The sequence below is a fragment of the Natrix helvetica genome, assembly GCF_964273705.1.
Source record: "Natrix helvetica genome assembly, chromosome: 2".
In the NCBI taxonomy this organism is placed as follows: domain Eukaryota; kingdom Metazoa; phylum Chordata; class Lepidosauria; order Squamata; family Natricidae; genus Natrix; species Natrix helvetica.
In genome coordinates this window covers 119,247,991-119,262,227 of record NC_138552.1, presented here as the reverse complement: position 1 = coordinate 119,262,227, position 14,237 = coordinate 119,247,991, and the positions used below count along the sequence as shown (strand labels likewise).

Here is a 14,237-nt window from a genome sequence, read left to right as displayed (position 1 = left end):
GGATAAAAGTGCTCTAAAATCAAGAGAGCTTTCATCTGAAAGCAGAGGATGGAGACAAATAGAAACCATGTATTAGTCTTATGCTAGAAATATTCTTGACAACTGAAGAATATAAATCATAGCAGGAAATTAATGAATTAGAAAAATAGAAATGATATTATTAATCCACTACTGTTTTCATTCCTGTTTTGTTGGATTTCTGAACAATATAATTGTTTCATATTAAATCTGCAACAATGTATCTCACTGCATCTTTTATAACTAAAGTATATTTAATGACAATATAAACCAAATGGCCAAGTATGCATTGCATCCCTGCATACTCTGTGTCCCTGAACTACTATTTTACCCCAAATCTTCATAGAATTACTTTCTTGTGTAGTCACCCAGAGCTGTTTTGAACCACAGATTGATTGAATGCCTGAGTAGGCAAGGACTAATAACAATCCATTTTAAGTTATTTACGTATGTTCCTTTATACTTTACCCCTATTGTTACAGACTGTACCTCCAGCATCACCACACAGATCTGTTTGACACATTGGATAATTGCATCGGGGGTCCCTGAGATAGTCACTGCCCTTTCTGTAGAGTTGGGCAGCATATCCCCTGCCACCTGAACCTGAGCACCTGTGGACTGAAGAAAGGAAATAGCTTATTTTTTTCTGCACAGGCACTTAAACATCCTAATATAATCACTCTTTGCTCTCTTTTCATGTGTGTGTGTGTGTGTGTGTGTGTGTGTGTGTGTAAAGCCATAAGAACCAACATGATCAGAGTAGGAACAGTGCATGAGTAAAATAAAAAATAAAACTCAGTGAAAAATTTGGCATTAAAAAGATATGAATGTAGGCATCAAGTGAGCCTCTCTCAGGATGGCATTCAACAAGCCCACCATACCTTTTTGTTTCAGTGACCTGAGCATGGAGGCAGCTCAATGAAAGCCTTGGGTAATGAATTGAGAGGGTAGGATACTATCCTACTTCAGGAGCCTAATCCAATGCCCTTTGGATGGCTTTAGAGAACCACCCAGGCCTTTGAATTCAGTCTATAAATGGACTGACATCCAGGGCAGATTTTAATGGATTAGTAATAACGTGATCAGATTAGCCACTCTCAGATTACTGTCAACTGCTCATTTTGGATCAATTTTATTTTCTAGACAATTTTCAACATAAAATCCAAACAGAAAATTATAAATAATAGAATAACCATTGCAATATATTTTTCCAGGTTTTAATTGTATCTTATCTGAAATAATTAAAAATCATTCTGCTAATGTTGGTTAGCCATACAGAGTGAGGCAATTGCCACATGCAGCCAATTATTGTAGATAATTGGTCATCACTGCTCCTGCCCTCTGGAATGGCATTCCTCCTTCCCCCCAAGAAACAAATGATACCCCCCTCTCTTGTGGTTATGGAAGGACCTTAAGATTTGGCTGCGTTCTCGGGTCTGGGATTAATATGTTTGTGGGGTTCCCATTATGTTTTCTCATTATTATTATGGCTGATTTTAACCCAGACCTTCCGTTTTGTTTTACATTTTTCATTGTTTTAACTAACAGTTTAATTTCATTCAAATTTTACTAGAATGAATGGCCATAACAAATTTAGATAAATAAATAAAAATAAATTACTAGTATTGTATTTTTTGCTGGTTCCACAACAGTGTTATATAAAACAGAATGGAGCAGCTGGAGGGCAGTTATTACCAGAGAATGTCCAGTAAATTTATTTACTTCTTTTAACATATAAGTAATATATTTATAATTGGATTATTGTCATTAATATTAACACCATTTCAACATAGCAGAGATGAACTTAAAGAGATTGTGGCTAAATGAAATTTTCTATAAGTGGAAATTCTTTCCCTAAGAAGACATGAAGTTTCTCAATATGATTTCTGCTTCACTTTATGACAATTGACTTCATGAAGATTTATGAATTAAAGAGATTTAAAGACCGCCCTTTCTTTTATTTCTCAAAGAAAATATTTTTCTCTGCACATAGGGAAATCAGAGACTTACCTCTCTGATTTCTTTAATCTTGGAGCCTCCTTTGCCTATTAATGATCCACACTGGCTTGCTGGTACAACCAACCTTAATGTAACTGGTGGCTTACTTGTAGCTGTGCTGTTACTCATTGAGTTGATTATATCCTTTAGGAAGGAAGGGAGGGAGGAAGTTTGAATGGTACTTTAGTAGAATGAACCAAGCATTTTTATCACATTGTGGAACTGTGAATGAGCAAATGGGAAAATAGAATTGGTTTTCTTCTGCTTAAGTTGTTAAAACTAACAGATATTTCACATTTAGGAAATTTGTATCTTACATTTTACAATAGTTCTTCATCTTTACCACTATTATACATTTCGGACAATGTCAAAGGAACAGAATATGAACAATTAATTTTTTTGCATTAATGTTCATTAAAGAGCGTAATGGCTCAGCTGTTAAAGATGCTGACCTTGTCAACTAGAAAGCTGACAGCCTGCATAACTTGCCCAGCTCCTGTCTACCTAGCCATTCGAAAGCAAGTAGATAAATAGGTACCACTTTGGTGGGAAGGTAACAGTGTTCCATGTGTTCCAGCCTATAGTCATGCTGGCCACATGACCACAGAAATGTATTTGGACAAAATTGGCTCCCTTGGCTAAGAAATGGAAATGAGCACCGCCCCTTAGAGTTGGACATGACTGGATAGGGGAAGTTAAAGTTGTTTTGCACTGCATTGCTAATCTCCTGAAAAAATGGCTGTATAATTCAGTGAACAGAAGTTTCTCAGTCTGATATATCCATATCACAAAATTCTCCCCGGGAGTAGTATTTATTAGAATCCATGCTTGATTCTAGACAGATCCCAAACTAAACCATAATGAAGTGATAGGCCTGGTGCATATGTACCGATTGTCATTTTTCCTATAATATCTTTTTAAAAAGCATTTTGAGGGTTTTTTTTACCAAGAAAGGGTCAGTAAAAAACAAGCATTTCTTTTGATGTTTATTACCTCTTCAAATTTATAAGCAATCATTGCAAACGCTTTGAAGATGGCATCAGTAGGGCCTGTAATGGTCACAATCCTTTCTGGACAGTTTCCTTCTGAGATATTGATTCGTGCTCCACTCTATAATTGAAAAACCACATCTTGTCATACATATAGGGGGATGTTGAAAATATAAGATACTCAGACTTCAGTAAGATATTTGATAAAGTAGACCATAGATATTTTGGAAAAATGTGGGATAGATGGTCCCATTATCAAATAGATTCATAGTTAAATGAACAACCATAGTCAAAGGTAGTCTTTAATGGGTCTATGTCCAGATGGAAGGTGGTATGCAGTGGGGCACCTCAGGTTCTGTCCTGGGCCTGCACTATTTAACACCTGATAAATGACTTAAATGAAGGAATAGAAGAGATGTTTATAAAATTTGCAAATTACACAAAGCTAGGAGGGAAGATAGATAAATCCCATGAAGATCCTATAAAGAGTGGTTTATAGTTAGCTTAAAGAAGAAAAAACTAAGAGGAAACATGATAGCAATATTCTGATACATAAAAAGATATCACAGGGAAGAGAGAATAGATTTATTCTCCCTGGCACCTGAGGATAAGCTATGAATCAGTAGGTGGAAATGTTACAATGCAAGATCCAAAGCTGAACTAAGACAAAATTTCCTGACTATGAATCCAATAAGAAACAGAACAGCCTTTGTCTTGAAGTTGTAGATGCTCTATCACTGGAGGTTTTTAAGAAAAAACCTGGACAGTCATTTGTCCAAAATGGAATGAGATAAAATAATAGGGCTGGAAGAGACTTTGAAGGTCTTCTAATCCAACTCCCTTCCCAAGATAGGACAAATTATTGTACAATCTTCTCTTGAAAACCTCCAGCGATGGAGCCCCACAACTCCAGGAAGCAAGCTGTTCCATTGATTGATCGTTTTCACTGTCAGGAAGTTCCTCCTGATTTCCAGGTTGAATCATCCTCTGACAAGCTTCACCCATTGCTTCTTGTCCTGTCCTAGCAGCTGGGGAGAATAAATTAATGCCTTCTTCCCTGTGATAGCCCTTCGGGTATTGGAAGACTGCTATCATGTCTCCTCTGAGCCTTGTCTTCATTAGGCTAAACATCCCTAATTCCTTTAGTTCTTCGTTGCATAATTTAGCCCCAAGACCTCTTATCATCTTTGTTCTTCTCTGCACTCTTTCTAGGGGCACAGCAGCATTTTTTGTATTGTAGTGACCAGAACTGGATGCTGTATTCAAAATGTGACCTCACCTGTACAGTATAAAGTGGTACAATCACTTCTCATGACCTTGACGCTACCCCTGTTGATGTAGCCTAGAACTGTGTTGATTTTTTGGCAGTTGCAGCACACTGCTGGATCATACTTAAGTGGTGAGTAACTAGGGCACCTAGATTCCTCTCTCAGTTACTACCGTTGATCCAAATACCTCCTATTCTATAACTGTACATTTGGTTTTTAGAATCTAGTTTTAAGATTTTAAGATATTCTATACCTATGCATTTTGTTTTAAGATTCCTGTACTGGGTAGGTGGTTGGACTAGAAGACCTATATACAGCAGATTCTTAGAAAATATATAGATTTCCTATTTTGTATTGGTTATGGATTATCAATTATATTTATATGGAAATGTTTAGAATGGCATTTAGAACAAACCAGACACTCAAAATATATGAGAACTATAATCTAACATAAACCACATAGGTTCTAACTCAAGTAGCAGCAAAACAACAATGTATAATTAGCCTTAGATTACAACTTATTTTGACCTTATGAAAAGAACTCTGTTCAGGCATTTAGAAATTCAGAATAGCTTGGGTAGGCTTGACCAGCTTCTTAATATCTATGTAGGAAAAATTATAGAGCAGTATCTAGGTTTTCTCTAGTAGTTCAAAATGCTTATCTGTACTTTTGTCATAGGGAAACTAATCTTGTTTCAATGCTAAAGAATATGATTGCGTGAAAAAAAAACCCGCTGGTCAACAAATTTCAAGCCTTCTCCACTCTATTTTTATGTAATCTGAACAAGTCAGCTGGGCTCAATACTTCAACTAATTCAACTTTGTGCTAAAACGCATCCCAGGGTGGAGGAATTTCCTAGTGGATGCCCTCTCTTGCATGCCCCAGTACAAATACAGACAGGAGCAAGTAGTAGACACCATCCTCCTCCCTGCCCAAACAGCAACCGAAGAGAATATCAGACAACTCCAGGACCAGCAAGATCTAACCATGAAACTCAAAACCCAAGTGCAAACAGAGCCCTAGTTCTGTGACAACCAACTTATCTTGATAAAAAGGGAGGACCTAGCATGGAAGGGGACAAAACTCTGCATTCCAGAGTCCCTTTGCGTCTTAATCCTTCAGAGGAGCCACGATGTCAAATCAGTGAGCCACTTTGGGACTTTACATTTAGTGTGGAGGCAATTCTGGTGGCCCGGTATGAAGAAAGACATGGACAATTATGTGAAAAGTTACACCATATGCGCCACTATGAAAAAGCAACCAGGAACCCTCCCTCCCCCCCGGACTGCTGCAACTGGTGGCAGAGCCAAGAAGACCATGGGAGAAAATCGCAATGGACTTTATAGTGGAGTTGCCAAATAGCAACTCCTTGTTGGTCTTGGACTGTGATTGACTTATTCTCCAGGCAGGCACACTTCATACCCTGCAGTGGACTATCCTCAGCCCACCAGCTTATCAAATTGTTCCTGAAGCACATCTATCACCTGCATGGAGTGCCACGAAGAGTCATCTCAGACTGTGATCTGGACTGTGATTGACTTATTCTCCAAGCAGGTACACTTCATACCTTGCAGCGAACTACCCTCAGCCCACCAGCTAGTCAAACTGTTCCGCCCCAGGCGACTGATGGAACCAGATAGGTTCCAGACGGAGCTTGGGCCACTTCCTGTAGCCCTGACCCGCTCCCGGACGGAGGACCTGGTGGCCGCATGGAACAGTGCGGCGGCCGGGGCCTTGGACCGGGTGGCACCCTTGCGGCCTCTCCGGTGGCAGCGAACCACCCTGGCCCCTTGGTTCACCGAGGAGCTGAGGGTGATGAAGCGCCACAAGAGACGCCTAGAGAGCAGATGGAGATCCTCTCGCGCCGAATCTGACCGAACACAGGTAAGAGCCCATTTACGGACCTACCTTGTGGCACTAAGGGTGGCTAAATGTCGATATTACGCCACCCTCACTGCGTCCGCAGATAACCGCCCTGCCGCCCTGTTTCAGGTGACCCGCTCCCTCCTTTCACAGAGGCCGCGGGAAGCCCCTTTGCAGGGTAGGGCAGAGGAATTTGGGGAATATCTGCAGGACAAAATCGCTCAGATTCGGAGTGAATGGGTCCCCCTCAGTGATCTTGGGGAGACACCGGAGGCGAGACTTGAGGTACCACTCTGGGAGGAGTTTGACTCTGTTGCTGCCGAGGATATGGACACGGGCGACTGCGGGCCACCACATGTTTATTGGACCCGTGTCCCTCCTGGCTTGTACTGGCAGCCTGGGAGGCTACACGAGACTGGCTCCTGGGGCTGGTGAACGCCTCGCTGAGGGAGGGGTTCCTACCAGCCACCTTGAAAGAGGCGGTGGTGAGGCCCCTACTTAAGAGGCCTTCCCTGGACCCAGTAGAGTTAGCCAATTATCGTCCTGTCTCCAACCTTCCCTTCTTAGCGAAGGTTGTTGAGAGTGTGGTGGCGCAACAGTTCCCTCGACACCTGGAGGAAATTACTAGACCCGCGCCAGTCCGGTTTTCGACCTGGCCACAGCACTGAGACGGCTTTGGTCGCATTGATGGATGATCTCTGGAGGGCGAAGGATGGGGGTTGTTCCTCCATCCTAGTCCTGTTAGATCTCTCAGCGGCTTTCGATACCATCGACCATGGTATCCTACTGCGTCGGCTGGAGGGGATGGGGGTGAGGGGCACCGTTTTGCGGTGGTTCTCCTCCTTCCTCTCCGGTCGGACACAATGTGTGTTGGTGGGGGAGCAGAGGTTGACCCTGAGGCCGCTCACGTGCGGAGTGCCACAGGGGTCGGTCCTCTCACCTCTCCTGTTCAACACATACATGAAACCGCTGGGCGAGATCATTTGAGGATTCGGGGTTGAGTGCCATCTGTATGCAGATGACACTCAGCTATACATCTCTACCCGAACCACCCCAACGAAGCCGTCGAGGTGATGTCCCGGTGTCTGGAAGCCGTGCGGGTCTGGATGGGTGACAACAGACTCAAGCTCAACCCTTCCAAGACGGAGTGGCTGTGGCTACCGGCGCCCCGCTTTAGCCAATGTGTTCCATCTCTGGCCATCGGGGGGGAACAACTGCCCCCGGTGGATAGGGCACGCAATTTGGGCGTCCTCCTAGATTCCCGGCTGTCGCTAGATGATCATGTGACAGCCGTGGCTAGGGGGGCGTTCCACCAGGTTCGCCTGGTGCGCCAATTGCGCCCCCTACTAGAGCGGGACACCCTTCGCACAGTCACTCATGCCCTGGTGACTTCCCGTCTTGATTACTGCAATGCTCTCTACATGGGGCTCCCCTTGAGATGCACCCGAAGGCTCCAGCAGGTTCAGAATGCAGCCGCGCGGGTTATTATGGGGAGTACTAGGTACTCCCATGTAACACCTTTCCTGCGTGAGCTGCACTGGCTGCCTGTGGCTTTCCGGGTGCGTTTCAAGGTGCTGATTGTCATCTTTAAAGCGTTCCATGGCTCGGGACCTAGTTACCTGCGGGATCGCATTCTACCTCACACATCCCTGCGACCAATCCGCTCTCACAGAGAGGGACTCCTCCGGGTACCTTCCGCTAAGCAGTGCGGGCGGGCGGTGCCTAGGAATAGGGCCTTCTCTGTGATGGGCCCAACCCTCTGGAACGACCTCCCCCCTGATATTAGAACCACCCTGGACCTCCGCTCCTTCCGCAAGAAACTCAAGACCCACCTGTTTCGACTAGCCGACCTGGCCTAATTGTAAATGTAATTGTACTTACAGGGAACACCCACTACTGACCTTCCTGGATGGCTTTTTAAATTTTAAATTTTGGGGTTTTAAATTGGTTTTAGAACTGTTTTTAATTATTTAATTAGTTTGGGTTGTATATACAGATGGTATGTGTGCGTTGTTTGTCTGATGTTTTATGTTATGTTTTGTTGTTTTATACACGAACGGTCTGTACACCGCCCCGAGTCCCTACGGGTAGAGGGGGCGGTCTATAAATTTAATAAACCTAAACCTAAAACCTGAAGCACAGCTACCACCTGCATGGAGTGCCATGAAGAATCGTCTCAGATAGAGGGTTCCAGTTCATGGCTAAATTCTGGAGGGAGTTCCTACAGTCCATTGGGTCGTCCCAGAACCTTAGCTCAGTTTTTCATCCGGCCACCAATGGGGGGGGGGGCGATGTTGGAATGCCATGGTAGAGCAGTACCTGAGGTTAAGTGAACTATCAGCAGTCCAATTGGGCGGACCTCCTCCCTTTCAATGAGGTGGCATACAATAATACTGTTCATAGTAGCACGGGACTAACTCCGTTCAAAGTAGTGAGCAGCATGGACTTTATCCCAATGCCAGAATACACAAGGGATCCCCCTCCTCAGGCAGCTTGACAGACTGGCTGCCAACGCTAAAAGCAGCATGGGAAAATATCAAGAAAGCGCTGGCTAAAGCAGCACAGACCTATAAGCAACAGCTAGACAAACACCAAGCCCCACAATGGCCATTCCAGCTGGGGGAAAAGGTCTACTTCTCCACAAAATACTTGAGGTTAAAACTCCCCCGCAAGAAGCTGAGACCCAAGTTCATAGGGCCATTCCCCATAGTGAAGATTATCAATCCAGTCATGGTGCAATTAAAATTGCCCCGACTACTAGGGAAGATGCACCTGGTATTCCATAGCAGCCTCTTAAAACCCGTGAGACCACTACCCCATGAGCCCCTGGACCCAGTGGTCATAGGAGGCTAAACCCAATACATCTTTGACTCGAGGTGGCACAATAGGCAGCTCTAATATCTAATTAAGTGGAAGGGCTACCCCCTATCAGAAGTGTCTTGGGTAAAGAGCAGAAACATCGAAGCTGACCGCCTCATAGCTAAATTCCATGAAGAAAACCCAACAAAACCTGGGGGGGGGGGTCGCACCCTTAAAATCTATACCTGTACTCAAACTAGTTTTGCTTTGCACAAGTTACCTTCAGAAAGTGAGGGAAGCCGAATGTCAACTCACAAAGCATTCTTGACCTGCTCTCAAGTTGCTATAGGCAGGGGGATAGGGAATCGAGCCTCGCAGATGCATTGAGGAACTTGCATTTCAGTCAAAACAAAGTACATTCCAGCCAGCAAATGTCAAGGCCATCTCCACAGAGATCCACAGTGGCTGGAGGGGGTGACTTCTACAACCCGTGAAATTGCTTCTTTGGGGAATGTGACTGATGACACAGCTTGGGGGGAGGGGAAAACAGGGTCAGAGCCAAGGCACGAATTGAGGTCAGAGTTGACTTCACTTGGTCTGTGCCAACATAACGCTCCTAATAAATAACTGGATTTCTTTTGAAGCTTGGCTTGAGACTCATGATTTAATTAGGGCATCAGTCAGAACCCTGACAATTGCATTTATTCCCATATTATTTTATACTATGGTAATGATGCTCACCTCCTCACGCATCTTTTTTACTGTCTCTCCTTTCTGCAACAAAAACAAGAAAAGAAACAGTTGTAAGAACAAACTGACTAAAATGTCATTACTCTTCATATGACTCATAATACATAGATTGTTATCTTTTACATGGTATCTACATTGATAAGCACTGCCCAATCAATAAAATTGTATCATGGAAGCAAGGTAGAGTGTTGAGAAATTAAAGTGAATTTGAAAATCTTGGAACTCATAATAGTGAATTTGCACAATGTATAAATCAATTATGAAATATGATTCAGAATCTGAACAATTCAAGTTCTATATGATTAAAGGAATGCAAAACTTGTATACAATTATAAAAATGGAATAGTGGGCATTTCGGTGAAAATGGATATTAAGTTCACCCTGAACTTTATCTTTAGTGAGAATTAATTTAAAATATTTTAATCACTGATTTTATCACTGCAGTCACAATTGCTAAAATTATCATTTTTTTCTCCAAAATGCTGGAAATGCAATGAACAATTTGATGGGTTTTTTTTCCATTCACAGTAGCAATGTTGCAAAGGACAACAATATTGGAAATTAATTCATTGTAGAATGGAACAAATTTTTAAAGTCATAATCCTGTTTCAATCTGAAATATTTTTTTGACTTCACCAAACCACATTTTCTTTCAAAATACAAGGAATTGGCATTATACGTGGTAATGGTTGCATTATATGATTAATTATATTGCATATTCTTTGATATTTTGAATAACTTCATATCTAAAAAGTAGACCTTATGTACATTTCAATCTTATTTGAAAACTATTTCTGGAATATAGTTCTGTAAATGGAATTGTGCCACATACTGCACAAGAGTTTAGAATTGTTATTTCAATCTGACATATAGTTTACAAATTATTTACAATATTCTTTCAATGTACTTCTTTTCTCTTATTAACTTGTGTTAAACAAATATCTTTTACAATTCAAAAGAGATATATTTTGATTAGAAATTGAGTATGAAATATCTTAGAGTACTCTAAATTGTTAATTGTGTACTGCAGTATATTAGCCAAATGAAAATTTAAATCTCCTGGTTATTCAAGAGTTTTTTATTATCCGCCATGCATCTTTTATTGCTTATATTGTGGTTTTTTCATTACTATATTTTCCATAGCTTTTGCATATTATTCAGTTAGTCATGATTGGAACCATACAAAGTAGGTTTTAGTTCACAGAAAAATAGGCATCAATTTTATCTGTATTATTGTGGATCCAGATGCTTTTTTTAATGTGGAGATATGAATGAAAATAAATATTGATTATATTTTGTTCTGGGATCCTTCTAACTGGTAGAGAGATCAGGAACAGTAACAGATTGATAGATGCAAAACCTAACTTATATCAAAGGAAATTGACCAACAAAAGTATTTTCATACATTGGTTAATTGGTGTGAATATTTAATTGATGTAAATATTATATTTGATTGAGCCTGATTCCTAACAACCTCATAGACATAGCTATTTAGTTTACTTTGGAGAGTGAGTTGCTTGAAATTAGGAAAAGTATTTCCTCAAAATATTTTCAAATCAGTTTCCTATATGCAATTATTCATATTGTTCCAGGCTTTTCTACAATTATTGACCCTTTGTTTATTATAGCTATGTTCTCAGCATTTCATCAGTTCCAGTTTGAATATCTGCATTTTCCTTTACATTCCATCTAAGTGAATGCAGATGTTGCTTGATCAGTCTCTGTTGCCTTCTGCTTTTAATAAGAAACCAGATTGGCAAATAGCTCAGTGGAGAAAGCAGTTTACATTTAGGGAAAAGGGAGATGGCTGAATGCATAGCTTCTATTTTACCAATTATAGCTCTCATGCGCTAATTATATACAGCTCTTATTCTCTCAAGAACCAGATAGGAAGGAAGAGGGAGAGAAGACAGAATCTCGAGCCCCTTGCTGGTCACCTCCCGCATGGATAGCTCTGCCCACAAACAACATATCTGAGTATTCAAAGGTAGAGTACATCACATTACCTTCCCAATGATGCTTCCAACTTCCTGTTGGGAAAAAAATGGCAACGAAGTAAGAATGTAAAAGCTTTAATTATCAGTAAATCTTATTTATTTGGTTCATGGTGTTTATTAATTTCCAATCACAATTACATGGGTACTCAGTGCAAAATAAACAATTTCTTTATTAGCAAGAATGTAAAACAATGAATAAAAGAACCACCTTTATAGAGTTCTAAAGATTTTAGCATAGCCAGTTTTCCCCTGCACTGATAGCTTCCCTTGGACAGCTAGTTATTGTTGTGACTGTTTAGCCATATTTTGAATTAAATGAAAAGTTATTACTGAATTTAATGTTGGCTAGGTAAAACCCAAAATGAAAAATGCATTAGATATTAAAAGAGAGCCTCTGCCAGCCTTTGATATCAATTAACAAAGATATATCTTTGTTACTTACATCAGTAGGGACATTCCTTCTCCATCTCTACTACTGTAAGGTTTACATATTTGCACTTTGCTAGTAGATAAGAAAAAGAAGAATTTTACCATGTAGCTTTCTCCAGAGGTGGGCTGCTGCCGGTTCAGACTGGTTCAGGCAAACTGGTAGTTCTGACCAGTAGCTGGGCCTGCCCCCCTGCCCCAGTGCTTTCCCATCCTATATAATTGGTGTGTGTTTGAAGGCGCATGTGAGAGCAAAGTACTCACATTTTCTGGGTGAACCAGTTGTTACATTATACCAGTGATGGCGAACCTATGGCACGCGTGCCACAGGTGGCACGCGGAGCCATTTGTCGAGCCACGCGAGGCGCTGCCCTGTTAGCTGGCCAGCGCGCATGTGTGCGCTGGCCAGTTGAGTTCACCATTTTTAAAAGCCATTTTTCGCCCTCCCCAGGCTCCAGAGGCTTTATAGGAGCCTGGGGAGGGCGAAAAGTGCCTCCCCACCCCTCCTGGAGGCTTCAGGGACCATCTGGAGGCTTCCCTGATGCCTTCGGAACGCTTAAAACGACCCTCCGAGCAAACCGGAAGTGACTTCCGGTTTGCTCGGAGGGTCGTTTAGAGCGCTCCGAAGGCATCAGGGAAGCCTCCGAACGGTCCCTGAAGCCTTCGGAACGCTTAAAATGACCCTTCGAGCAAACCGGAAGTCTCCGGTTTGCTCGGAGGGGCGTTTTAAGCGTTCCGAAGGCTTCAGGGAAGCCTCCGGACGATCCCTGAAGCCTCCGGAGGGCCTCCGGGGGGGCGGGGGAGGCTCTTTTCGCCCTCCCCAGGCTCCTATAAAGCCTCTGGAGCCTGGGGAGGGTGAAAAAACCATGTAAAAATGGGGGGGGGGAAGTGGCTATAGTGCACGCATGCGCACTGGGGGGGGTTATTTATTTATTTATTTATTAATCTAATTTATATGTCGCACCCTCTCCACCAAGGGACTCGGGGCGGCGTACAATTTATTACACAACAAATAAATAACAAGGAGGAGATATAAAAAGCAATGTACAACACATAATAAATAAATAATCAATTAATTAAAAACAGTAAAATGCAATTAAAAACAATTAAAATACCCAGAGTCAAACTTAATTAAAAATTTTATCCAGAGGGATTAGAAGATAGCTATAATTCAGGCCAGGCCGGCTAGTTGGAACAGGTGGGTCTTGAGTTTTGTGCGGAAGGAGCGGAGATCGGTTGCTGTCCTAATGTCGGGGGGGAGGTCATTCCAGAGGACTGGGCCCATCACAGAGAAGGCCCTGCCCCTCGGCGCCACCCTCTGGCATTGCTTGGTGGACGGCACCCAGAGAAGTCCCTCCCTGTGAGAGCGAATTGGTCGCAGGGATGTATGGGGCAGGAAGAAACCAGGGTTGCGCATTGCATTATGGGTGCAGCACGCCCACACACAACCCCCCTGCGTTCCCCCCACTTCTGGCACGCGAGCCAAAAAAGGTTCACCATCGCTGCATTATACAATGCCCACCTCTGTCTTTCTCCCTTCCCCATTCAAGCCAAACATTTTTTAAAAATTGAATAGCCATGCCCCAAAAACTATCCTAACCCTAACAACAACCCTTTTTATTTATCAAGCTGGGTTCACACCTTTGCCCATATTTACAGTAAAAATATAATGCATGAACAGGTTTGCGGTAAACAGGAATGTTAGTGAACCCACTATATCACAATTTGGCAATCTGAGGTTCATGGACACTAGCTTTAGTTCTCCTAACATATGGCATTAGCTTCTAGTATCATTTTAATTTCCTCCAAAATTCCTATTTAATACAGAGACTTCTCCATATTGATGAATGGTGATCAGAGCAGTATTGATATAGAAGAACTCAGATGTGTTGGCTCTGTCCAAAACATTTTTTGATACTTTATCTCTTGCTTGATATTACTGTATTCAGAAATCTTGCCTGCCTGGAGGGGGGAAAACAAAAAAACTTCTAGGAACAAAAGGCTTTTACTCTTTTTGTCTGGTATCTTCATGCACAACTGAAGAGATGTGACTGCATATCTCCATCTCCTGTACTTGGAGAAATTCCTGCAAGAAGTATCAAAATCATACTTGCATTTTAAAATAACT

General features: G+C 42.2%; 1 protein-coding gene across 9 annotated transcripts in view; it reads right to left on the bottom strand.

Annotated features, from left to right (window-relative positions):
* The window catches only part of PCBP3 (poly(rC) binding protein 3), a gene marked incomplete at its 5' end in the record, with an annotated part of 57,698 nt that overhangs the window by 41,791 nt on the left and 1,670 nt on the right, over positions 1-14,237 (bottom strand). For 8 of the 9 annotated variants that reach the window (XM_081941284.1, XM_081941285.1, XM_081941286.1 and 5 more), the window contains 5 exons: positions 508-636; positions 2,029-2,160; positions 3,010-3,126; positions 9,678-9,710; positions 11,693-11,716. In XM_081941284.1, the coding sequence (XP_081797410.1) occupies positions 508-636; positions 2,029-2,160; positions 3,010-3,126; positions 9,678-9,710; positions 11,693-11,716 (435 nt within the window). Of the gene's footprint in view, positions 1-486; positions 637-2,028; positions 2,161-3,009; positions 3,127-9,677; positions 9,711-11,692; positions 11,717-14,237 lie in introns of all 9 variants that reach the window. The other variant, XM_081941283.1, reaches the window with a different exon arrangement.